The 25,170-nt window shown below is 50.4% G+C and overlaps 1 protein-coding gene across 1 annotated transcript; it reads left to right on the forward strand.

Annotated features, from left to right (window-relative positions):
* The first annotated feature begins 910 nt into the window (after nucleotides 1-910).
* On the forward strand, nucleotides 911-21,328 carry LOC149344299 (uncharacterized). Its single transcript, XM_089542590.1, has 3 exons — nucleotides 911-1,083; nucleotides 17,448-19,126; nucleotides 20,305-21,328. The coding sequence occupies exons 1-3, from the start codon at nucleotides 1,056-1,058 to the stop codon at nucleotides 20,716-20,718; spliced, it is 2,121 nt and encodes a 706-aa protein (XP_089398716.1). The 5' UTR covers nucleotides 911-1,055; the 3' UTR covers nucleotides 20,719-21,328.
* The last annotated feature ends 3,842 nt before the right edge of the window (nucleotides 21,329-25,170 follow it).

A 25,170-nucleotide genomic window follows, 5' to 3' on the forward strand; every position in this document is an offset into this window, starting at 1 on the left:
GGTACGGACGTGGGCTAACTGTCTGCCCTGATTTCGGATTTTTATGGGGGTTTGGTATGTCCGTCCCTTAGGGGGTATGGCGAGTAATTCTGATTTTTTCTGGCAAGCACGCTAGTCAGATTCTTGCGGTGAGTTTAGCAATGATATCTGTTGCCGTTTGTAGCGTGTCCTCGATTTTAGCGTCTGATTCGTATATCGTCCATAGTGTGATGTCATCGGCGTATAAAGTGTGACCAAGATGAGAGATTTTCTACAATTCTCTATCTAAGCGGATAAGTGTGATGTTGAAAAGAAAGTGCATAGCACGGATCCTTGCAGCGAGCTCACATTGGCAAGTGTGTCGGGCGAGGTACGGAGACTACCGATGTGAAGCATGGCTGTCCTGTGTACCCACCTTCAAAAACTGTTTTCATATATTTCAGCGAATTTTTCTGACTTGAGCATCGAAATAATCCAGTCCGCTAAGAACTGAACGATTTCAGTTAAACGAATCACTCTTGTTGATACCAACGGCTTTGATTCTTAATGCACTAGGTCGTCAGTCGCACGTCATGATACCCTTAGGCGTTTGTTTAGCTGTATAGGAACTTAACTAAATATAAATTTTGCATGTGTTAACTCATGTATATCGGCGTTAGGGGACAGTGCGATGGTTTGTGCTGAGTGGTTCATTTAAATCATATTCCTGTCAATAGTTGAGCGCCCAGCAACAAGTTCAAATTTGTGTATTTCTACTTGTCTCCCCTAAGCATTCCGCAGCGCAACGACTACAGGTACCCTCAATACATTGAGAAGCACGTTTTCTCAGCTCTAACGGGAACCTGAGCACTTATAGCGGGATGATCTGATTTGAACGAAGGCTGCATTCTGAAAATGTAATTTTTACTTCGAAGGTGCGAAGACACTCTTTGGAAGCGTTACTTGACACCACCTGAATAGCCCCTCCGGCGGCTAATATCTTTGTACTTGCGATCAATTTGACACAGACGCCCAAGCTAGAGCGTAATTCTTATGTAAAATTTCTTTCGCAGGCTTCGGATGAAGTGCATAGCGAAATGACCCGACGCAAGTCTTCCGTTCGATGTGAGTACTCGCGAAATGTTGTTTATAGATATGCGCTCTGAACGAGACCGAGGACTTCACCGTTCTTACATTTTTCACGTGGCTGGTACGAAAAAGTGGTCTATCTCTAAGCAACTTCGGGGGTTGTCATCTGTTTCACGGCAGTAAAAGATAAACTTCCTGAAGGTTCGCACACCCTTTTGCTCGGCACCCTAGCATTGCAGTAAATGACGATAATCTAGTCTTTCCCTTATTCTTAATCATTCGCCCACTGCCAGTTACCGTTCGCCCACTCCCAGTTAATGTTTTTTTTCGTTGATCTCCAATTAACACTAGTAGGATGCAGGCGTTCTATCCCGCAAACGTCTGAATATGATCTGCCCACTTGACACTCTGCGCCGTCCTGCTATGCTTACTTGATCCAAGAATCTTATATTCTATGCCAAGTTCGCGGCGTGTTATATTAAAGCGATAACATTAAGGTGCTGGTTGAGGTGCCGTAGTGGAGGTCTCCGTAATAATTTCGGCCACCTGGGGATCTTTAACGTGCACTTACATTGCCCAGCAGACGGGCGCCTTTAGGGTTTCGCCTTCATCGAAACACGGCCGCCGCGGCTGGGACTGAACCCGGGAAGCCTGCTTCTCCAGCTTCGCTGGGGTGGGCGCTCGAGAAGTACACTGGCGTTCTTATATAACGCTTTTCGGCCTGTCATACATTTATCGCCATGAATTTCGTAGCGGTAGACCTTTGGATGGATGTACCAGTTAATGAAAAGCTGTCTCGGTAATGGCTTCTGCCGGCGTACAAGCCAGAAGACATCGCGACTTTTATTTGGCTGGCTGATATATTGAACGGTTTTGGCTTTGATGATATTGAGGGCCATCGCCGCAAGCCGCCAAGGAAATGATTAGAGCCTTTATAAATTAGCATCCCCACTTGAGCGCCTGTTTGAGCAATTTAATGCAACGCTTCGGACTTGACCATTTGTCCAGTCTACGCATGTTGCAACCACCGGTTTTGATGTTCGAGAAGTAACACCATGATAGTGGACAAGGGACGGCATCGAGCAAGCGATGCGCAGATAAAGCTGATAAAAAAGTTGCCAACAATTAAGCTTCTTGGTAATCAGAATTTCGAGCGCAGCTGCTGCGGTACTTAAACAGTAGGTGTCCGCATACAGAACTCAGTGCCGACGGAGGCGGCTTTGGGCTGAGACTTAAGCGGCGCGCACAGCGTTCCACTGCCGATGAGCCGCGCTTCGGGCGAGATACCAGCCCGCTACTCTTCCCTAGTCTTCGTGCGGCCGCCGTTTCTTCCTGCGCCTTCCTCTACGCTCTCTCTTCCCTATCACCGTAGTCGAAGAAAGCCGTCGGCACTCGGCTCTGAGACGTCCATCTTCTCATTCAATACACAGGCCTATCACAATCGCCATCCGGTCGCCGCATTCTTGGCCGATTCCACATCCAACACACCATAACCTTTGAGGAATGGATACGAGCGCCAGAGCTCTGGAGACGCACTTCAGGGCCGGACCCATTCTCCGAAACATGCCACACTATGACCATAATGGTCGTCGCCAGGCGCGTCTGTAAGTACTGGAGCGACATTATGGTGGACAACAACACGTGTATTACGTGGGCATTGCCGGTTCCCACCATGGGGGGGGTGGGGGGGGGGGAGGGGGTGGTTCACCGCGTCAGTGGTCCAAAACACCAACAGAGTGGCAGGACTCACGTTCCGTGCCTACAGGAAAACACACGCGGAGGAAATCACGATTGCGCGCGCCCTCCCCAGGCCACAAGTGAAACACATCATTACCTACACGAAGGGGGCGTGTCGAAATTATGAGCTGGGAATTTCTGTCGGTCCAGTGACCTTCCAAATTGCAATCTCATCTGTGCTCCCGGCCACCAGGAACTCTAAGGCGAATGAGTTAGCCGATCTGGCGAGCCACGCGCTCTCTCCCAGGGCATTCACGCTTGTTCTGGAAGCCTTCTCTAAATCCAACCCATCTCTGATTACATACAAAGACGTTACTGCATATTATAAGAGCAGTCATCTTCGCTTTCCGTAAGCCTGTGAGGCTCTCCAGAGAGCAGACGAACTTTTACTTCTCAAATTTTTGCTAATACAATGCTGTTCCCGGCAGTATTGAAGCACTTGACTCAGAATTTGATGGAGGCTGACGCCTGTGTGGAGCGACATTCTGAGACGTTTTCCATATAGTCTGTGCCTGCCTTTCTAATCCCCACCTTTTGAAATCCTTCATCTCCCAGGGTTCTGTGTTGTCCCTGCTTCTTTTCAATATAACCGTCTTCACTCTGGCACATGCTCTGCGCACTATTCAAGCTCTATCTCATGCTTTCTATGCCGATGACCTCACCGTCTGGGTGACCACCGGCAATCTTGGCGGTGTGGAGGCCACTCTCCGCCCTGGTCGCGCCCTTCTCTCCGACCCGCCCGGGTCGCTCACTTCTCTCCATCCTTAAGCTCTCCCCTCTTAACCCCTTCCCACCTCACTGCCGATCCCTCCCCAACTCTTCTCCTTCCTAACCATTCATCCCCTCCCTAAGAATATGCATCGTGAACACCACACCTCCCGAAGAGCAGCGCGAGCATCCGCGCTCTGGCATGAGTACGGTCGGAAACCTGCCGTTGCTTATGTGGATGCCGCCCCGTACAGCCGCTACCCAGCCTACGCCCTTGCAGTCGCTAACAACTCTCTCCAACCCACTCTTACTGCCTCAGTCTACACTTCGACCTCTGTAGACTCCGGGGAGGCAGCTATTGCCCTTGCCATCACGCAGACCTCCGCGGAATGCATTTTCAGTGATTCCAAGCCTGCGGTCTACAACTACGCGGTTGGATGGGTGGCACCCCCTGCCATCAGCATCTTACATTCAGACACCATCCCCTCTCGCCCCATCCAAATCATCTGGGTGCCCGCTCACGCGGCCCATCCTGGCAACGAGGCGGCTAATTATATCGCTCACGATTCGACCGAACGAGCAAGCCCGCCAACGCCCGCAATGAATAAGCGCGACGCGCTCCTCACGTACCATAATAATCACTTTACCATACCGCCTCTCTCGATTCACTTTGCCCCCTCCACACAGCTCTCTTTCCAGCGCCACCAACGCATGTGGCGCCTTCTTCAGGCTCACACCTCTCTCACCCCCGCACCTCATCCCCTACACCGGGGTGTACTTGCCGGCCTGCCGCTTATGTGACAGCCGAAGAGCCGACTACGCTCATATCCGATTCTCCTGCCCAGCACACTTGTCCCGTGCCTCCTGGCACCTAACAGTCCACAGCAGTAACAGGCTGCCTTGTCTAGCACCGAGCCGAATCTCTTAACATCGGCTGGTGACCTGGGCTGACGAAGTCGCAACTAGGCACGGCCTGGAAGCCACTACCGGCAGCCTGAAGGCAGCCCGCAATGCTGCTGCATAATTTTGTTTTTTTAAGCCTTTAAATAAACGTTTTCAACCACCACCACCCAACCTTTTAGGGAGGGAACGCCGACTGTGCTCGGAGCGAGCGGACACATCTTATATGCGGTCCACGATTTTCCGGCAAGTTCGCCAGTTTCCTGCTATTTGCAGCCACCAGTTTTTTACAGGACGGCCCGCGACCCATCCGGCGCCACCTATGGGACTTCAGGTGAGTTCCTTCAACTTTACGGCGGATTTCCGGCAACGCCCAACCGCAGGAGCTAAGCCCAACGGTTCAGCACACGTAGTGCGTGCCGTACTCCTAGCTGCGGCGGCAACGCCCGCTTCGCCTCGCCCGAGCTTCCCTGCATTTGAAGATGCAGTACACAGTCACCGGCACGGATGTTACTGCCGCGGAGCTGGCCGATGGCACTTCGACGGCGCTCGAGATGAAACGCCTCTACAGACGCCCGCCACACCCGGCAAAGCCCCGGCCGCCACCCAAACGCCCGCACCCACCGCTGTCCTGTTAGACCAAAGACCCCGCGGCCGTCCACCTCCGCGAACTAAAAGGCGACCACTTCCTCGCCTGCCTACAGAAGGCTCCAAGTTTGTCTTCCGACCGCAAGGTACCATCGACGTCAAGGCAGTCGGCCCGGCCAGATTGGCGATCGCCATCTACAACGCCGCCAAGATCGACACCCGTCTTGCGATCACCACCGATCAAGTCCGCACCCACCTAAGTAACAATACTGTCCCGATCAGCACACCGGACGAAGACCGCGCGTTCCTGTATGCTAAAGTATAGACTTTAACCATTGACTGCAACTCCATCCTAGTAACCACGTATGCCCCAGCCTCCGATGACTCCGTGAGAGGAATCATATACGGAGCCTACAGTCACGAGACTGATGCGGAGATCCTCGCCGATCTCAGAGCTCGAAACTCCGATCTCCTCGTAGTTGCCGCGAGCCGCATGGGCCGCACACGCCATTTCGTTGTCGCAACCGCTAATACCAAGCTACCCCGCTACGTGAGATATCTTGGAATCATTTTTGAGGTTTTCCCCTACAAAAGCTGCCCGGAGGCATGCTTCAACTGCCGGAAGCTAAGCCACAGGGCGGATGTGTGCCCCCACCCACGACAACCAAACTACCGATTCTGCGGGGCAGCACATGACTCCCCTCCAGCTGGCCAACCGCCCACGTGCCAAGCCTCGTTTATCGTCGGCAAAGGCGCCCACCCTACTGGCAGCAGAAGCTGCAAGTACCGTTTCACATCATCTACCCGGCCCAAGTCTTTCCCACCGGTCACTGACACCGATACCGACTCCAACTCGTCAAACCCCGGACGCCAGTCTCGTTCCCGAGACCGCTACCGCGGTGACAACAACCTATTGCGGGGCGCCTCTTTCCCCCCGCTCGGCGGCGACACCCCTCCAGCCGCACTCGCAGCCGTTCCACATCCGCCTCACGAAGCTCTCGGGCCAGCTCTCAAGCCAGGCCGGAGACCAAGGCAACCAAGCAAGTTGGTTGGAAGTCTCCTGCACAAATCACCGCTTCTCCACCGTATTTACACACACGGAGCTGGCAGACATGGTCAGGGAACTGCAGCTACAAATGGCCAAAGCAAATGCCAAAATTGGTAGCCTACAATAAGCACTAGCAAACCCTAAATTGCAACCGCAACATGTGGCTCACGCTCCCACATCCGACTCAGTAAGTGATCCTAGCATGGACACTGAGCAGCATAAACGCGTGAAGCGTAATGCACCTCCCGCTCCTCACAAGCAGACGTCGATGGCAAATTCGAGGCAGCTGATACGCGAAAGTCGAAATTCGATAGCGCCCTCTTGCGAATCGCCCACACCATTGAAAGTCCCGTAAGAAGGCTGCGCTACTGTCGCAGCCAACATATAAACCCTTACTGCGAGGCTCGATACCCACAGGAATCCCCTGAAATCCGTAACCTCCATGAAATCGACAACCCGCCCTAACTACGCAACATCCATTATTGTCGCCACATCGGAGAGTGCAGCCGTGCGCTCACGTGCAGGCGACATTCTAAAATCACACATCGCGCTATCTTAGCGCCCCGAACCCTGCGGGAAACGCGATGGTTAGCTCCCCGTCACAGTTTGGCAGTGGAACTGCAGGGGCTTCAAGGTGAAGCGGCGAGCCTTGGATCACACCGTGCAGGCCGAGCCGCACACCCAATATATCATCGCACTTCAGAAATCGTACATCGACGCTAAACGTACCGGCTATGCTGCATATAACCAACAAACGACACAGGACCATCGGCCAAACACCGCCATCCTGGTCCACAGAAATTTAAAAGACAATCAGATAGACCTTAGTTACCCCGATGTTCCGCACACTTTCGTGCAGGTCCTACCGAACAGCCGCTCGCAAGCCCCGTGCCACATCCTCAATGTTTACAGTCCCCCCCCCCCCCCCCCCCCCGCGACAAAAGCACACAAGTGGCAACACTCGTTCTTAAGGCCTGCGCGACTACACGAACAGGGATGCTACGCATCTTAGGCGACTTCAACTAGTCGAGTAGCGTGTGGGGCTACTCCCGCAGTACATGCGGTCGTAAGAGAGCCAAAGTGTGGGAGATAGCAAAACACTGGGCCTGACACTACTCGTCGACCCCGACAGGCCTGCTCGCATTGGAAACAGTGTCACACGGGACAGCTGCCCCGATCTCACTTTCGCCCGCAACATCCCAGACGCGCGCTGTGAAAACCTCGGTATGCACAGAGGTAGCGACCGCTATGTTCTCAGCACAACCTTCACGGCTACACACAACAAAGACCCCAACCGAACAATCAAGCGCACTAAATGGGACGCCTTCAGATACGTGCGCGCCAAACGCACTTCAGCCCCCACAGACGACCTGGACACATGGACAAACTCACTGCTATAAAGACGTCGCCAATGCCACCACCACGAATACCCAGGACGAGAGTGGCCCCACTCCCGACGCCAAACTCATACACATATGGCTGGCCTAGCACAGTCTTCATGCTCACTGGCTCCGCCAGAAACACAGTCGACCCCTCAAGCTCCATCCCTTTCGCCTCGAGCGAGAGATAGAAGCTTACTCCATAAAACTTTGTCAGGAGCAATGACATCAAACCTACGACCGTCTTAACAGCCAGTTAGGGTGCAAAAACTTGTGGTCCTTGCTCAGACATCTACTGGAGCCTACTCACACCAAATCCACATCTCACAAGAACCTCACCCGCGTCATACACGACCTTCTGAGCACAAATGAGGAACTTCTCACTATCCTGAAAGAAGAAATACAGCAATACTTCAACTGATTTCCCCATCCCTTCAGGATACACGGGTGCTCAGAACCCCAACATGGACGCCTACATCACGGCAGCAGAAGTCCGCGCCGCCCTCAACCAGATTAAAACCACCACGGAATCCAGCAAATGGAATCCAGCATAACCAACGAGATGCTTCGTAACCTCTACGATCAGTCCGTCGAGGCACTCACGGACCTCCTCAACCAACATTGGCATGAGGGTCGCCTTCCATACAGTTGGAAGCATGCCAAAATGATTTTCATACCTAAGCCAGGCAAACGACCCGAGCTGGGCAACCTCCGGCCCATCTCAAATCAAATCAAACCAAATGAAATTTATTCAAACATCCTGAGATGCTTCAGGTCCTGCCTGCGTTCAGGTCCTGCCTGGGAAAGGTAATGGAACACGTTATACTCAATAGACTCCACACTCAAGTAGACCAAGAGGACCTTTTCCCCCCACTATCAACGGCTTCAGGACTGGCCTCTCCACTCAAGACATTACGTGGCAAATCCTACACGATATCCTCGATCCGAGGCCTATCCGAGCTACACGAACCATCCTAGGCCTAGACGTCAACAAGGCTTTCGACAACATGTGACATGGTTGCATCTTGGCAAACCTCTCACAAATGAATGTAGGGACTCGCACTTACGACTACATTGCCGACTTTCTTCATAACCGTGCAGCAGAACTTCACATTGCAGACCTCCACAGCGAGATCACCCTAGGAACCCGACGAACCCCACAAGGAGCAGTCCTATCTCCGTTTTTTTTTCAGCACTACAATTAGAGGCCTTCCACCTCTCCTGCAACACATACCTCACATTAAACACTCAATGTATGCCGAAGACATCCTCTGGACCAACTGAGGCTCTGACAGGGAAATCCAAAGCTCCCTCCGAACAGCAATTAGTCAAGAAATGTCTTACATACTCGTATGCCCTAGCGCCAGGTCTTTCTTCGGATTGAGGACGAGGAATATGGCCCTTACATGATGGGAACACGGGGTACCCCTGAGGGAGCGGTGTTATCACCGCTCTTGTGCAACATAGCTATGAGGCGGCTCCCAAGCCAACTGGCCCGGGTGGAAGGCATTCAACACGCGTTTTATGCAGATGACATTATAGTCTGGACCACCGAGGGAAGCCTATGGGACATGGAGGACCGCCTTCAACAGGCCGCTTCCATAGTCGATGCGTATGCTATTGACTGTGGGCTCCAATGTGCTCCAGCGAAATCCGAGCTTCTGCATGTCAGAGCGAACCCAAAGGATAGGACACCAAAACAGATCTCTCTGTCAGGAGGTCCTATTAGAGAGGTGGAGGAGCTCCGTATTCTGGTGCTTTTCATTCACCACAGACTCAGACCGGAGTCCGCTATTGTGAAACTCAAGAGAATAAGCGAATAGGTAGGCCGCATGATCCGCTGCGTTTCCAACAAGCGGGGCGGTCTGCCGGGCAGGGACGCGCTTCGGCTCATCTATGCCTTCGTGACTAGCCGGATACTCTACGCCGTGCCATATCTCCGCACTACTTAGTAAGACGAGGCGCGAATAGATACCATCATCCGCAAGACAAATAAGCGAGCCCTAGATCTCCCGGTGGCTACAGACGTGGTGTCTGCCAACAGCTATATAAACCGTCAACACCCAGGCATCATCGCAGTCAGCGGCAATCCGCTTCTTTGTCTAACCCTGCTTCTCGCTCTTGGCAGGCCGATCAGGTGTACCGCGATCTTCAAGGGGCGGCTGCGCCCGCACGGCGATCTCGGACGCTTCCACTAGGACTGTCCCGTTGCGCATGCGTCCACCAGGTCGGTTATCATCCACGTGCAGTCGACAAGCCCAAAGTACCCGGATGCAAGAAGCCGGGTGGAGGGAGGATCACGTGGTGTCTGCCAACAGCTATATAAACCGTCAACACCCAGGCATCATCGCAGTCAGCGGCAATCCGCTTCTTTGTCTAACCCTGCTTCTCGCTCTTGGCAGGTGAGTTTGATTTGCCAATTGCTGAAACTGGATATATTGTATATTTTTTTCGCCGCTGACTGCAAAAATGCCTGTTACATGCTCTGCTTGTTCCAAACCCGTGGACGGAAAGTGTTTGACTTGTTCTCGTTGCAAAAGTAGCTACCACTTTGGAAAGAGCTGTTCTGCTATCACGAAAAATGCTTTTTCAAAAATGTCGACTGCTAAGCGTGAAACCTGGACATCCCCATCATGCGAATCCAGTGCAAGCAATCACTCAGACACGGATGATAGTGACGTTTCTTTTGGTCATGAATTCTCTGCAGTTAACAGCAAACTTGACCAACTGAAAGTTACGGTTGAAGCTCTCACAACTAAAGTGGAGGAACTGCTCGAATTTAAGGCAACAGGTGAAAAGATGGCTGAAACCGTCACTGAAATCCAAACGTCAATTGAGTTCCTTTCTAATAAATATGACTCTGTCATGTCTACCCTAGAAGCGAACCAAGCTGAGTTAACCCAGCTACATGCCCGAGTGGAATCACTTTCTGAGACTGTTGTCGCTCAAGCTCAGCTGCTGGATCAATCAAGGTGCGCAGTTAATGATCTTGAACAGTACAGCAGGCGATGCAACTTTGAAGTACATGGCCTCCCAACCAACCCTAATGAGAATTTGGTTTCTTTCATGGGCGATCTAGCTCAGACACTAGAGTTTCCAGAATTTGAAGCGAATACAGTCGCTTCAATACACAGACTGCCGAAAAAGGACAGTTCGTCTCCCCCTATCCTTGTTCAGATGCGTGACGTGGCGTCTAAAGAAGTATGGCTTGCTCTACGGAAAAAGCTTCGCGATTTACCTACGGATGAGTCTCACCCTCGGCTGTATTTCAACGAAAATTTGACACGGACAAACAAGGAGCTTTTCCGATTGGCCAGGTCTAAGGGAAAAGAAAAGCAGTACAAATTTGTTTGGACACGTAACGGCAAAGTTCTGGCCAAGAAATCAGAAGTAGTCAAGACTGTTATCCGCATTGAGAAGATGTCTGACCTGGATAAGATCTGCTGAGTATGGGTGATCTCGAATTCCTTGCATGTACAACATTTTCCGAAGTAACAAAATTTTTCACAAGTGACGCACAACCTGCTTTTTGCGCGACGCACGTTAATATCCGCAGTATCCGAAAGCACTGGGATGAATTCATGGCACTAACTTCACCTTCTCGTTCAACATTTGACGTATTTGTACTGACGGAAATCAATATTTCAGCCGATATTTTCAATTAGTATGCAATACCAGGTTACCAAGCAATTTCCTGTACCCGACCTGCTAGAAAAGGGGGTGGCGTCGTAGTTTTTGTGAGAGACAGTTGGACTGTCACAGAGCTAAATTCTGACTTCCAGCAAGCAGAAGTAGTAGCATTGCGTTTGAGCACGCCAGCTCTCTCTGATACTCTTTTCAGTATACCGACCCCCATGCTTCAATGGCAGGCTCTTTTTGGCCGAACTTGACAACGCCCTCTCAGCCCACTCGCATGAAGATTATATCTGTGTTATAGGCAATGTTAACATAGATACCTTCCGCCCTTCTAGGGCTCTGGTCTCAGATTATCTTGATCTGTTATCAAAATGGGGACTGCAACCAACTATCCAGAAAGCTACGCGAGAAGAATTTCTGTCAGGGCAACTTGTCGTCTCTTGCATCGACCACATAAATATAAGAGCTTCGAATTGTGTCCTACAATCTGCTATCGTCGAAGCAAAGCTGTCCGACCACTACTTTGTCTGTTGTTCTTTAGCCCGGAAATCGAACCCTCCAACAGCAGATAGCGGTAAAAAAGAAATTTCCATCTGCGATCCCAAAATCTTTTACCGACTGGCATCGGAATACGATTGGGAAGTGTTCTTGGAAAACGTGCCCCCGAAAGACATTTATGATAAGCTTGTTGAGCTATTACAAGAGTTTAAGAAAGCGGCTACTCGCGTGGTTGAAATCAGGCAGCGCAATAAAGAAAACTCATGGATGACCTTAAATATACTATCAGCTATAAAAGAAAAAGATTTGCTCTGGGCCCAGTCGAAAAGGGCACCTGCATCTATCCTGCTACGGTCCAAGTTTAAGGTTGCAAGAAATAAAGTAAACGCAATGATTCGTCAGGCTAAAAGAGTACATTTTCGTAACAAGTTCAAGAATACAGGCTCTGATACTAGAAAAACGTGGTTTTTGATTAACAATCTACGAGGTGTCAAAAGGCGTGGCAATGATGGCAAAGATTTTGTGTCATATTTCGGCACTGATGAAGAAAAAATAGCTAATGAATGCAACAGGTTCTTCTCGCAAGTTTCGGGCAGTGCGCAACAGAATCCCTTATTTTGTGCTCTGAAGAACAGCACAGTTGAATCTGCACACCTACCTTTGCTAAGTGAGGATGACCTCTGTTCAATTATTTTTGGTCTTAAATGCAATAGATATGTGGGAATAGATGGCATTTCAGTCGATGATTTGCGAACCTTGTTCGACATACTTAAAGGCGTGTTGCTATCGCTGTTCAACAGAATTATCTCAAGCGGCATGATCCCGGTGAACATGAAAGCCGCTATAGTTACCCCAATTCACAAAGGTGGTGCACGTAATAGGTATGAGAATTATCGTCCTATTTCAGTCTTGCCCTGTGTGACTCAAATATTAGAAAACATCTGCTGTTTACAATGACAAGTTTTTTAGATAAGCACAAAATCCTGTCACCGTGTCAATACGGTTTTGTACAAGGTAAAGGGACGGAAATGCTTTTGGAGGATTTTTCTGACATGTTAAATCGATCTTTTGAACGTAACCAAGTGGTGTGTGCACTGTTTCTGGATCTCAGCAAGGCTTTTGACAGTGTGTTATTGTGTAAACTGTCCAAGTTAGGCTTCCGTGGAGCGTTTCTTTCGCTTTTGGAAAATGTTTTACTGCAGAGAACGCAATATATCTCCATTGGCCGGGCAAAGAGCGCTTCTTTGTTAATTAAAGCTGGCGTCAAGCAAGGTTCTATAATTAGTCCCCTGTTATTTAACGTCTACGTGAATGACCTTTCAAACTTTGTTCCTGTAGGCCTGTACCAGTACGCTGACGATACTGTACTTGTAACCCAGTCACCGAACTACTCTGACTCAATTTCTTCTCTTCAAGCTGCAGCAATAATTTCTATGGACTGGTTCTCAAACAACCTAATTAAAGTTAACAGCTCTAAGACTCAGCTTATATGCTTTCACAGCCCGATGAAGAAGGTAGATTTAAACCATCACCTTTTCTTGCACGGATCTGATTGTTCCCAATGTCAATGTGTACCCTTGAGCTATACAAATACAGTGAAATACCTAGGATTATACTTTGACAGTGCTCTTTCATGGAATGATCACTTGTCCCACGTTTGTAAAAAGCTCCGAACCGTCTCCTGTGTGCTTTACAACATCAGGTACTACATGCCGCTTTCAATACGCAAAGTTATCGTAAACGCCCTTGGTTATAGCATACTGCGCTATGGCATAACGATTTATGGTCACTGTGCAGTTCGCTGGAAGTGCAGGATTAATTCTCTCCTACGATCTCTATTAAAAAATATCGGCTATGATTTAGGCCTTCCCTCCAATTCTGATCTCTTTAAGGTATTTTCTCTACCTGATTTTGATCGCCTTTTGATGGAAACGATCGTCTTGAAACATTTTTGGCTTAGTGACTATAAGATTCCGTATGTTCCCACACGGTCTCTTCGACCGAAGGAACCTTTTTGTATTCCCCGACGGTCTACAAGATATGGGAGGCGTTTAAGAGATTATTACGTTCCCTTTCACTTTAACAGGTTACCTCCAAGTGTTCGCCGGGCAAAAACTAAATACAAAATAAAAAAGATGCTGCGATACATTAATTAGAGGGTTTACGACATCATGCATGTGCTTTACCACCCGTCAAGTAAATCTTGTGATTTCATTGGTTACTGCTGTATTTATTGCACTGATCAGAGGTATTGTCATGCCACTTTGGTTTTTCTTCCTTGCGATTTAATCTGATGAGGATTTTTTTTTTCCTTCATGTAACATGAGTCTTGTGTCTATTTTGTTCTGACCGTCATACTAATTTGATGTCCGTTATTTTGAATGTGTTTTTTTTTTGCCTGTGTGTATGTCTGCGCGGTTCCGCTGCCTGTCGGGCTCTGCCGCTCAAGCCCTATGAGGCTTTGGCAGGCCGGATTTCTGTACATTTTTTTTAAATATTTGGCGCAATAAAGTATTATTATTATTAAAGTATTATTATTATCTAATGCCAAACTTAAGGCATTGGGAGTACCAAACTCATATCAGGAGCTGCGGGAGGCCCACCTCGTGAACCAATACACGCGGCTCATGCAGACGGCCCCCGCGCGCCGCCTCCTAAACCGCTTACACATCCAACACGACTGCACTCCAGAGGAGGAGGAGCGTATCCCAGAACTGTGGCACCATATGCTCTGGGTCACCCCGCTCCCCCTTAACATGGACACCAACATGCACGAAAACAGACGGAAAGCGCGGGCTCGGGCTCTTGAGCGACAACACGGCTCCTGAACCGGTGTATACTATGTAGACGTAGCAGGGCCATCGCCTGCGGAATTTTACACGGCCGCTGTAGTTCACCAGGAAATGCACGTTGATAGACTCTCCTTTCGAGCCCCGAATTCAATGCTAGCCGAGGAAGTAGCTATAGCCCTTGCTTGCGCATATGCCAATCGAGAATCATCACCACAGACTCCTGAAAAGCATGTGATCATTACTTAGCAGGGGAGATCTCCCCCTTAGCTGCTTGTACTGTAAGATGGACAGCCACTGATCCCACACCGAAAAGAATCATTTGGGCTCCTGGTCACCAGAGCTTACGAGGTAATGAGGCCGCTGACACGGCTGCTTGAGCGCTTACTCACCGGGCTCCTCATCCCAGCTCTTCTGGCTCGGTGACTAACCAGCCGGTGCTGCGGTTCAGGGAAATAACGCATTATAGCGACAACCGCCTTTTTTCCGGATCATGCAAAGGGGCTGAGTAAGTCGGAGGAGCAAACTTTAAGGCGTCTGCAGTCGGTACTCTACTCTGTCCTGCAAAAACAAAACATTACGATCCTAACACGGACGGGCGGTGCCCGCAGTGTGGGGAGACTTGTGATATCTACCACATGGTATATGCATATACTCAAAATCCACACCTCCCCCTTCCCCTACCCCTTCCAGAGAGGCATGGGAGACTGCCCTTCTCAACTGCTCCTCGCTTTAGTCCCAAGGGGCTCTGGTGAAACGGGCGAGACGGGGCCTCGTCATGCGGTGGCCCGGACTAGGGACGCCGACCATGTCACGGGGCCACACTGTGGCTCCCAAACTCCACTTCACCAAATAAAAGTTTTCAGCACCACCACCGCCTCCAAACAGCAATCGACAAAGCACACTCCTTTGTACAGTCGAGCGGGCTCCCGTGCTCCTCCCCGAAGTCCGAATTACTAAACATCAGGGACAGACGAGTTCGCCTGCCCGTCCCCGACCCGCAAGAACCTATTATGCTTTAAGCGGACACACATACCATGCGTCCGGACCGCATCATACGCGTTGTGAGTATGGTAATACAGAACAACACGCAATACTCAGAGGCCATTAAACGCCTCCGCACCACAGCCATTTAGATCCACGGCCTCATTAGCCGCATCGGCAACCGCCGCAGATGCATGAAGGAGGATGACCTCTGTCGGCTCATGCAAGCGTTCCTCATTAGCAGGAGAGTGTACTCCTACCCCTACTCTCACCTTCGCTGGAAGCACTACGAAGCTGTGAAGAGCATTATGCGTTCAGCGTTCAAAGAGGCACTAGGGCTACCCCACACGCCAGCACACAGCATCTTCTCCAACTCGGCATCTACAACACGCTCACAAACTCATAGAGACACACAAGATCGCCCTCTCCCGCACTAAACATGGGTGGCTCATACTTGACAACATCAACCCCATAGGCGACGCCCATTCTATGGCTGCTATTCCGATAGGGGTCGATAGCCGCCTCGTCATAAAACCAATCCCCATAAACATTCTGCCTGGCCGCCAAGATAAGCACCGTTAGCTGAAAGCCCAGGCACTAGATGCCATATACCTCGCCAACGAACGCGCAATATACGTGGATGCACGGCAAAATGCAAACACATACGTAGCTTGTGCAACCACACTAGAATCCACTCTAGTCACCGCCGCCACTGTACGAACCCTCTCTCCCACAGTGGCAGAAGAAACCGCCATCGCGCTGGCCATCGCTGACCCACGTACGCGCACAGTCCTATGCGACTCCAAAAGAGCAATCCAAAATTACTGGGCAGGTTTTATAGTTACCAGGGGGAAATCGCCACCCAGGCGCACATCCTCTGGGGTTGCACGGGAAATCCGCCCCCCCCCCCCCCTCCCCGGTTCTTACTGCCACTTCCCTCAGAGGAGGGATAGAAGCAACTCCTTAGAAGGCCAGACAAGAGAATCCAACTGGCACTTGTTTCGTGGGCCCAGGAAGTTGCCCCCACCTGGGGATGACACCAAGCCCACCTGCCATAAATGGCAGGTGGGCTTGCCATAAAGCCATTTTGTGGCATTAAAGTTGTTTCTCTCTCTCTCCCTTCTATGGAGGATTGGGAGGCGACGCTCTTCACCTGCCTTGACCTACAGTACCTACGGGCCTTGGTCGCGAGGGCGCACGCGGTGTTACATGTCATTGAATCTCCGGAATAGCTCTACCTAGAATTGAGAAGACGTGGACCAATACGGTCTGGGTCCAAAAACATCCTTGTGCATTGTCAATAAATGTTTACAGGCACCACCACCACTTGCCAGAAGATCCATAGTTGCCAATTGTCGCACAGTGGTGCCACCTCTGGCGATCGATGCATGCCTTATTAGTCACGTCACCGGCGAGCAAGTGACGGCGCGTGCTATTCTTTTCTACCCTTCACGCTGCCGCCTGACGCGCCGTTTTGTCCTTCTCTGTTTCCTCCTTGGGCTCAGCTCGCTATTGACGTATTTCCTCTTCCGCTGCGGTGTGAGTTCGTTTATCCATCAATGCGCTCGTTCGCTCGGTTACGCCAAGGCCAACGCCGCGGCATTTCGCCCAAAGCAGGAACGGGCGCTTAAGAGCTGCGCTCTAAAATGCCCGGAGGCTATCTGCAATGAAATCATATGGAGAGAGATGCAATAGAACTTGAGATATTAGAGGGTTCTAAAGTGCAAATAAACTGAGTATAGCACACAAACTAAATGTAACTAAAAGGCAAAAATTTGTGCCTGCTTATTGTTAACTCCTTTTATTGCCTCACATGAAAGAGACGCTGCTAGCTCTACAGAGGACAGCTTTGAGCTGACTTTGATAGAGGTCTGCTCTGAAACTCGGCGCGGCGGCCACCTTTCCATAAAGGCGAAACGCAAAGGTGCCCGTGTGCAGAGCGATGTCAATGCACGTTCAAGATCCTCAAGTGAAGGAAATTATTCCAGAGCCCTCTGCTAAAGCACCTCTTTCTCTCTCTTCACTGCTACCTTCCTCACTTTCTTTACGGCGCGCTTCAGTTGTCCACCTAGATGTGACAATGACTATGCTATTTTCTTTCCTCAAAAACGAAAAAAAAATTTTTGTCCGCAGTTGGGGGCACAAGTATCCGCGAGTTCTCCCACCTGACTGCGTCCCTTAGCGAGCACCACAAGCAGGTGATGGCTGTGTGCATGGTCGCCTTCCTGTGCTCGATCGTGTCCGCCGGAGGCGCCCTGCTTTTCTTCGCCCTGCGCAAAGTTCCAGCACCTTACCTGGATGCCTGCTCCTCGCTCAGCTGCAAGCGCGCCATGTGGGATCTGGATCGACTCATCGACGCGTCCATCGATCCGTGCCACGACTTCTACGGTCACGTTTGCCGCCGCTGGCTCCGACGCTCTGACGCCGGGTACCTGGAAGCGGCAGCGCGGAACCTGCTGCGTGATCTCAACAGCAGCCTGAACGAGGTCAACGAGCCGCACCGCGTGTCGTCCCGCTTCTTCAGCCTGGCGCAGTTCTACCAGCTGTGCCAGCGATTTCTCGTCGCGCGTGGGCTGCAGCTGTCCGACATGCTTCGATCTTTCAGCCGATACCAGGACGTGCTTGCTCTTTCCACATTTCCCGAAGTGATCCGGCGCGTGGTTGACCTTTCGCTGCTACGAGGCGTGCATACGCTACTGGACATCCGGCTCGTGAGAGTTTCACACGCCGTCGTCAGGCTGCGCTTCGGGCGCGGTCGATCGCTCGCACAAAAGTGCTGCGAGAACTCGACCGGCCAGCTCCTCCTCTATCTGAAGAGCCTGCTAAGCGCCACCTCTGCAATGTTAGGTGAGAAGCACGGTAGTCGAAGACCCTCCCTGAACGCTACTGACATCGTGCTCAAAGACAGCCACGTCCACCCTTTGCTGATAGCGCAGAACAACGAGCGGCACTATAACATCACAATTTTGAAGTCGCTCAGCAATGACGTCAGCAGTGATCAGTGGCTGGAAGCCCTTAATGCAGCCCTTCCTCCAAAAAGCCGACTCGCGAACAGCTCTAGAATACTCGTGGACAACGCGGACGCCATAACCCAAGTACTGAACTACTTTGGGAGCCAGAGCGACCGCGGCGTGTCGTACATATATGTCCAGGTGCTGATGGAGGCGATGCGCTTCGACTACCTGCGCCGCCACAGTCCTCAAGGTCCAGAAGGCGCCGTGAAGACATGCCTGCGTGCCACGTGGAGCGCGCTGAGTGGTTCCAGGGACCTAATGGTGTCGGCATTTTTGGGCGCACACGGGAGCGCGGCAAGGGCAGTTTTCAGTCGCGTGCTATCATCCGTGCTGCTGGGTGTTGAGAGATCCGCCTGGATGAGTGACCTTATCAGGCAAAACGCCAAGGTGGAAGTTGGCAGCGTCAACCTCCGGATTTCCCCTCCCACTACGCTGAACACCAGCTCAGACAAAGAAGGCCCCAAAATCATCGCGTCTTCCGCGCTGAGCCATTTTCCGGGGCTCTTCATGGATCTGAGAGAGGCGCGCCAGAAGGGCGTGTTGGAGGACCCACCGCTGGTGAGCGTCAGCACCGAGGCATACAGAAGCAACGAGTTTTTCTTCGAAAGTAGAGTTGCATACGACGCGACCTCCCATTCGCTCAGGGTACCCGAAGCTGTGCGGCGAGAGCCCATCTTGTATGCGGAGGATGTGCCACTCGAATTTGCCTTGGGCACCTTGGGAATGGTGATGGCTCGGGAACTCCTCCGAGCTGCGGTGCAAAGCAGCACACCAGCTTTATGGACGAGTCAAGAGCAGGTGAGATGCGTACATTTTTATTTCGCTCTTCTACTGCTGACATTCATGCCGAAATAACATAAGGCTTTTGAAGAAACTTCACGTCGGAGCTGCGCGAGCTCTGCTGATTTTGATAAGAGCTCTATGTAGCAAAGCAACATTAAGAGATTTCATTTCTGCGTTTGTTGAATGAGTGGAGATGCCGATGTTATTACGCAGGTGCGTGCTGAACACAAAATTCCTCAGATATCGAAGTTGCGCGCAATTTTTTTCCTTCTAGCTGTTTTGAAAATGAGAGCAAAAATGTGAGCCAGTAATCGATTGTGGATGCCGGAAAAAAATATTCTCAGCCGCTATCAAAGGCGGTGTGATGTTCAGTGTCGGCTGACCGCTTAAACGTTTCTAATGAGAGAGGCGGCTAACTTAAGCTAACTTCAGCATTTTCTTTGGGGTCTGTCGCAGAGAAACCACTGCGATGATGAATGAGATGTCTTTGATTATACGTCAAACGCCCACTGGCATCATCATGGTTCACCTTTCACGTCTGGCAGATTTGATTTCGCGGGCGCACACTGCCCATGGCCTCGTTGTCTGTTCATCTCAGCATCGCGCACTCTATTATCAGAACATCTCTATCGAAGTTTTCACTCCGATTCGCGGGCATCTAACTACGCATTTGCTCGTTCCGCATCTGCGCGTTCCGCATCTTCGCGTTCGAGGCGTCGTTTGCATAATTAATCCGAGTACTGCTTCAGGCGGCCTGTCTACACTTCCATGGTGGCGAATGAAAGGATGACTGCACGCTCGCGAGACACGCTCCACACACCGTGCACGCTGTTGCCCTGTGACGTCAGGGTAAACCGGGCTACGAATGCGTGGGACTGTCCTAAGTTGCATTGAAGTAGAATGGAAAGTTGGGCGAGTTGGTATGCGTTCATTTTGGGTGGAAAAAACAGCGCGAAAGGGACGGAAGATAAAGATGCGCTCGTCCGTGTGGTTTCCTTCATCTTTGTCTTCCGTCCCTTTCGCGCTGTTTTTTCCACCCAAAATGTCCTAAGTTGCATTATGGAAGTAGCTGTGCAAAACTAAACGTGCACGTGAGGTACCGTTTTCAATGTGTAACGATTTCGCTGCCACAGTGCGCAGGCCTGTTGTTCGTGAAGCGTCTCATTTCTGTTACCCGTTGCGTCCTGGCGCAGGTGGCCTTCCTGCGCTACGACCAATGCGTAAACGCTCTGGCGCTGAGGGCGATGAACGTGAGCATAGAGAGGCCTCGCGACAGGGAGACGCCCGAGTACTACTACTGGCTGCAGGGGGCGCGCACCGCCTACGACGCCCTGAGTGCATCGTACGCGGCCGAGCGGGGGGCCTCCAACTGGCACAGCTTCTGGCTGGCGGCGCAGCGAACCTTCTTCCGGCGCATGTGCCTGCTCTCGTGCAGACCGCAGCTGGACCTTCCGCTACCCGAAGACCACCAGCCGGAGCCGGTCGACTTCAAGTCGGAGACAGGCGTTCCAGCGCGAGTCACCTGCCTACTGCCGCTGCTCAACATGCCCGAGTTCTCGGCGGCGTTCGATTGTGGCCATACGGCACCGGCGTGCACGGTCACGTGACTCCAGCTACTCGTTCCCTCCGCGGTCGCCCATCGTCTATGTGGAACTGCGGACGAGACGTGACCTTTTTGAAGAATCATATATTCGCTAATTGGGTTAGTTGAAAGGTGCTGGTGAAACAAATTGTTTTATAGCGTAGAGAGTGAACATTTGATGACTATTCGTGTGCGTGCTCGCGCGTTTGAACATGGCGTGCTTATTTTAGGACTACACCATGAGATTTAGAAACATTCTGAAATCTGCTGTGTTTGAAATAGGCGTATTAGGTATATTTGTACATTTTTACTCAGGCTTACGATCTTAGAATCTTTGTTGTGTTCACATTAATATTTTCCGTTTAATTTTGACGCTTTCGGGGACTGGGTCTACAGCTTAGTGGTGCGCATGAAAGCCAGCATAAATGTACACAGTATGTTTGCTTATTGAATGCTGAGCGCCTTCTGCATTGTAGTTCAACGCGGAGCTTTTGCATACCGCGTGGGATACGCAGCGCGATGCTTGTTAAATGCACACCGCCCACTATGGAGTCCTTCAGGGCTGGTTGTCAATCCCGTTCCCGTCGAAAGCTCATGGTGTTCGATGCGTTTTTAATCGAAAACTATACCAGTGAGCTAAAGACTGACGCTCTAGGAGATCTTATATCACGCATCGAGCATAAGTTTGTAAGCAAAACTGTACCAGTGAGCTAAAGACTGACGCTCAACGAGATCTTATATCACGCATCGAGCATGAGTTTGTAATCTGGAGACTGATCCACGCTTCAGGGCGATATTCCATAATACGCTTACGGCACGAAGATGCTGCTCTGTTCTTTCAGCCTCGCCAGAATTTTGTATGGCTTTGTTATACGGGTACGTGCGAATGGTTGCTATTCTCTCTATACTATTAGCTAACAACACTATCATGGCTACCTGGTTTTAAACAGTGCAGGCGGGCAGCTAAGTCCTTGCCGTTGTAAAACGCGTGGTGTGCATTGCCAAGCATACTGTTGCCACATCAATGTATCTGGCAGTACCTTACTCATGCGAAGGTATGCCCGGTCAGCATGAGCATTTCTTGCACGGAAATGGCTGCCAAACTTAATAGTCGCTTTCGTTAACTCAGAGCGCAGTTCCTGGTACATGCGGAAAGTGATGTGGCACTGTAATGAATGGTGGAGTTTTTGCTTTTGTTGTGGTGTCACCATGCAGTAACACCTAGCTGAAAGTAAGTGCTATATGAAGTAATTCGATTTCCTACGCCACAGCGAGACTGTAACAGTATGACTGTTCTCAAGGAATTCCGTGATGATTTAAGAAAATTATTGTTCTGCTCAATTAACAAGGCGGTTTCAGGTTGCAAAGGTTGCTAGAGTTGGAACTCTTATCACGCAACGACTACAATTAAATTTATAGGCAACCATTTCAGCTTGGCCACGTGTGCAATCAGTTGTGGCTCCGTCGTTTGATCACAGTAGAACAAATATCCTGTGTCTTAAGGTGAAGTAATTTGTTACAATATTACTACGCAGGCCCAGACTTCGAGACGCCGTGACCGCACCGGTCGCATGCACTCCATTGACGCGTACTTGTTGACTATCAATATTCGTTTTATTGTTTGTAAAAACATCCTTGAGGGTAAAAAGAATTGAGAAGGGCTAAGTGTTCATGAATTCTACCTCTTGTAGTGTGTTGTGATCATGTGTGTTGTGTGGGGATCATACTGCATGTGCGTAGTGTTAAGGTTTTCTGCGCGGTTCCATGTTTTGCTGTAGCGCTATCGGGCCGCGACGCCGTCGCAGTAGCGAGAAACAATCATTTTGCATGTATTGTCATTGCTCTCGAAGTGTTATGTCAAGAAGAAATAAACGTTTATTGAGTTCGGAAGGAAGCAGTTTCAGCGAAATGGGTGGAGTCCTTATTCCGAGACTGCAGAAGCTCGGCCCGACTAGGTGGCGATGGTGATGAGCGCCTCCTAGGTGTCCACAGTGGCGTTGATCAGCTGCATCTTCCTCTTCTCTAAGGCCACGTTGTGCAGCTTTAAGTGTCGCGGCTTTTGGGGACATGTCCAGTTAATGTGTGTTGTATAAACATCTCACGGCACGCAGCCTCAGTACATAGCGATGTGTGAGAGCTACGGTGTAGCATGTCTTGATCTTTAATGGTATGAGCGATAGCAACCACTTAAGCCGCCGTAGCGAGGTTTGGTGTGGCGAATGAGGCTGTCACGTATTGAGTTTGTTGGTGATCCACCGTTGCCGCGGTGTATTTGTGGGGGAATTTTGACACTGTATCCGCGTAAACAGCAGACTGTTTAATAGTTGTCGGTGAAGGTAGCGAATACGTGCCTGGTTCTGGTTGGATTGGACTTCACCATGCATGTGGCGTTGGAGTGGGACAACATGCAGGTGGGAACGAACGGCGAGAGGGATGTTATTCATCAGTGATAGTTTAGTGAGCTTGAGGGTCGCATATGATGTATAAGTAACCTTGCCGGCTGGCGCGGTGAGAAGACGAGCTCTTTGGGATGTGAGATCTGCATCTCAAATTTCTTCATGGAGGTACGTTATGGACACCGGGTGGGAAGCCCATAGTGGTTTTGTAGTGTGTTGTGAGGAGAACGACAGCCTTATTTAGGTCCGTTTCATGCAGGTTATAAAGGAGGTCGTACTGAACGCGGCCAAGAGAAAAAGTGTTGACTAAGCGGAGGGTATCTTCTTGCATACCCTGACAGTGGTCTGCGACTCTGCGAATCATGCGGGAAATGATGAGATGTAGTGCGCAGGATATGGTGATTGTGTGAGTGGGGCGGCCATCATGTTGGACCCATAAGCCGAAGAGTCGGATGATAGACTTTACTGCGGGGCGACCGTGTTTTTGGAAGTCAAAAAGTTCAAGCCGACGTAGAGTTGCCGCAGTGAGTCCGTATGATGTCCGATCGGCCTGGTGCGTAGCTCATGCTTCTGCCGAAGGGGAGGAATTCATTGTTGTTTGGAATTGCAGAAACTGCAAAAATTTAAATTGCAAGCATTGAAAGAATTCATTGTGGTATTGCGGTTTGGAGAGCAGTGCCCTTGCCAGATTGGAAGCCACTAGTGGAACAGTTGTTTATGCCATCGGCGTATAACTTTAAGACGACGTCAAGATTGATAAAGAGTGGCAATTTCTGCTAGTTGGTTCATCACACAAAAGCCAAAGTAGCGGAAACATTACGACGTCGACAGAGAGACAAACACATGCTGACCAAGTGAAGCACGGTTTATTTGTGTAAGGAACATATACCGATGGGAAAAAGGAAATGATTACAAACGCCACGTGTGAAAAGAAGTAAAAAAAAAGGATTCTGACAAAGACGTTAAGCGACTGAAGAGGTAAGATAGCGCAGTTCCTCATTCAAAAGCGCAATCGAAGGGGCACTGACGCAGTTGGCTCCCTTCGTGTGGATGGTGAAAGGTTCGGGAATTTCTCTGGCTGTTTTATTTTGTAACTTCTTGGAGGGCACGTATGGTGAAGTTTCGGGTCACAATTTTCATGCCGCTTGCAGTGAATTGGAAGATTCCTTCCTGTGTCGATATTCATTGAAGTAGGGTGATATTGTAGCCGGTCATTAAGATAACGTCCTGAATGACCAACATGCGCGCGATTACATTCAAGCGGTATCTCGTAAATTACACTTTTCTGGTAAGGAAAATAGCGGATTTCAAGTTTTATAGTGCAAGAAAGCCGTTTTTGTTCTTCGCAATTTTTTTTTTCATAAAAGACCGCCTAGCTTGCTTGAAGCCGAAACGACAACCCGTATGCCAGCGGGTTGGCTGTGGGTGCGGCTGTGGAAGGCAGATTCCCCATCTTCTTGTCAGCAGAGGCTGCAAGTCTGTGACCACGTATGGTTCGGTTGGGCACGGCAGTCCGTCCTAGTCGGTAATAGTAGGTGCAGGAGGGAGGCAGGTGCACATTTACCTGGCTCGTTAAAGGGGGCAGGTGCAGAATGAACGTGCTGGTTAAAGGAGTGGGACCACCTTCACACACACAAAAAGACGAATGGACAATCGTAAAAAATAAATGCAGACAATCAGATCGCGACGCCTTGCACAATCCAGGCCTGCTGACCCAGCTTGTTTCACTTTTATGTACTTGCGTGTCAGCTTGCGTGTAATTGTGTTGTACTTGCCGCACAAAGAGTGCTGAATGCGGAGGGATGTCTCAAATTCATGTGACATGAAACAGCTCGCACTGTGCGGGCAGGGCACTTTTTTCTTATTTCTTTTTTTTAAGCCCAAAATAATATCTGTCCATGATGAAGCGGTCCGGCACGCCGTGCTGGATAACGAGATGGCGCCCCACAAAGACGGCATGACAGGACGATGTGTCGGGAACGGGCAAGGCTTCGACCCACTAGGAGAAGTGGCCGATTGCCACCGAGACGTACCTGTTACCGGCGCGCGTCTTGGGAAACGGCCCCAAATGGTCTAGACCA

Source organism: Amblyomma mixtum, chromosome 5 (genome assembly GCF_055824585.1).
Source record: "Amblyomma mixtum isolate Tamu chromosome 5, ASM5582458v1, whole genome shotgun sequence".
NCBI classification, from domain to species: domain Eukaryota; kingdom Metazoa; phylum Arthropoda; class Arachnida; order Ixodida; family Ixodidae; genus Amblyomma; species Amblyomma mixtum.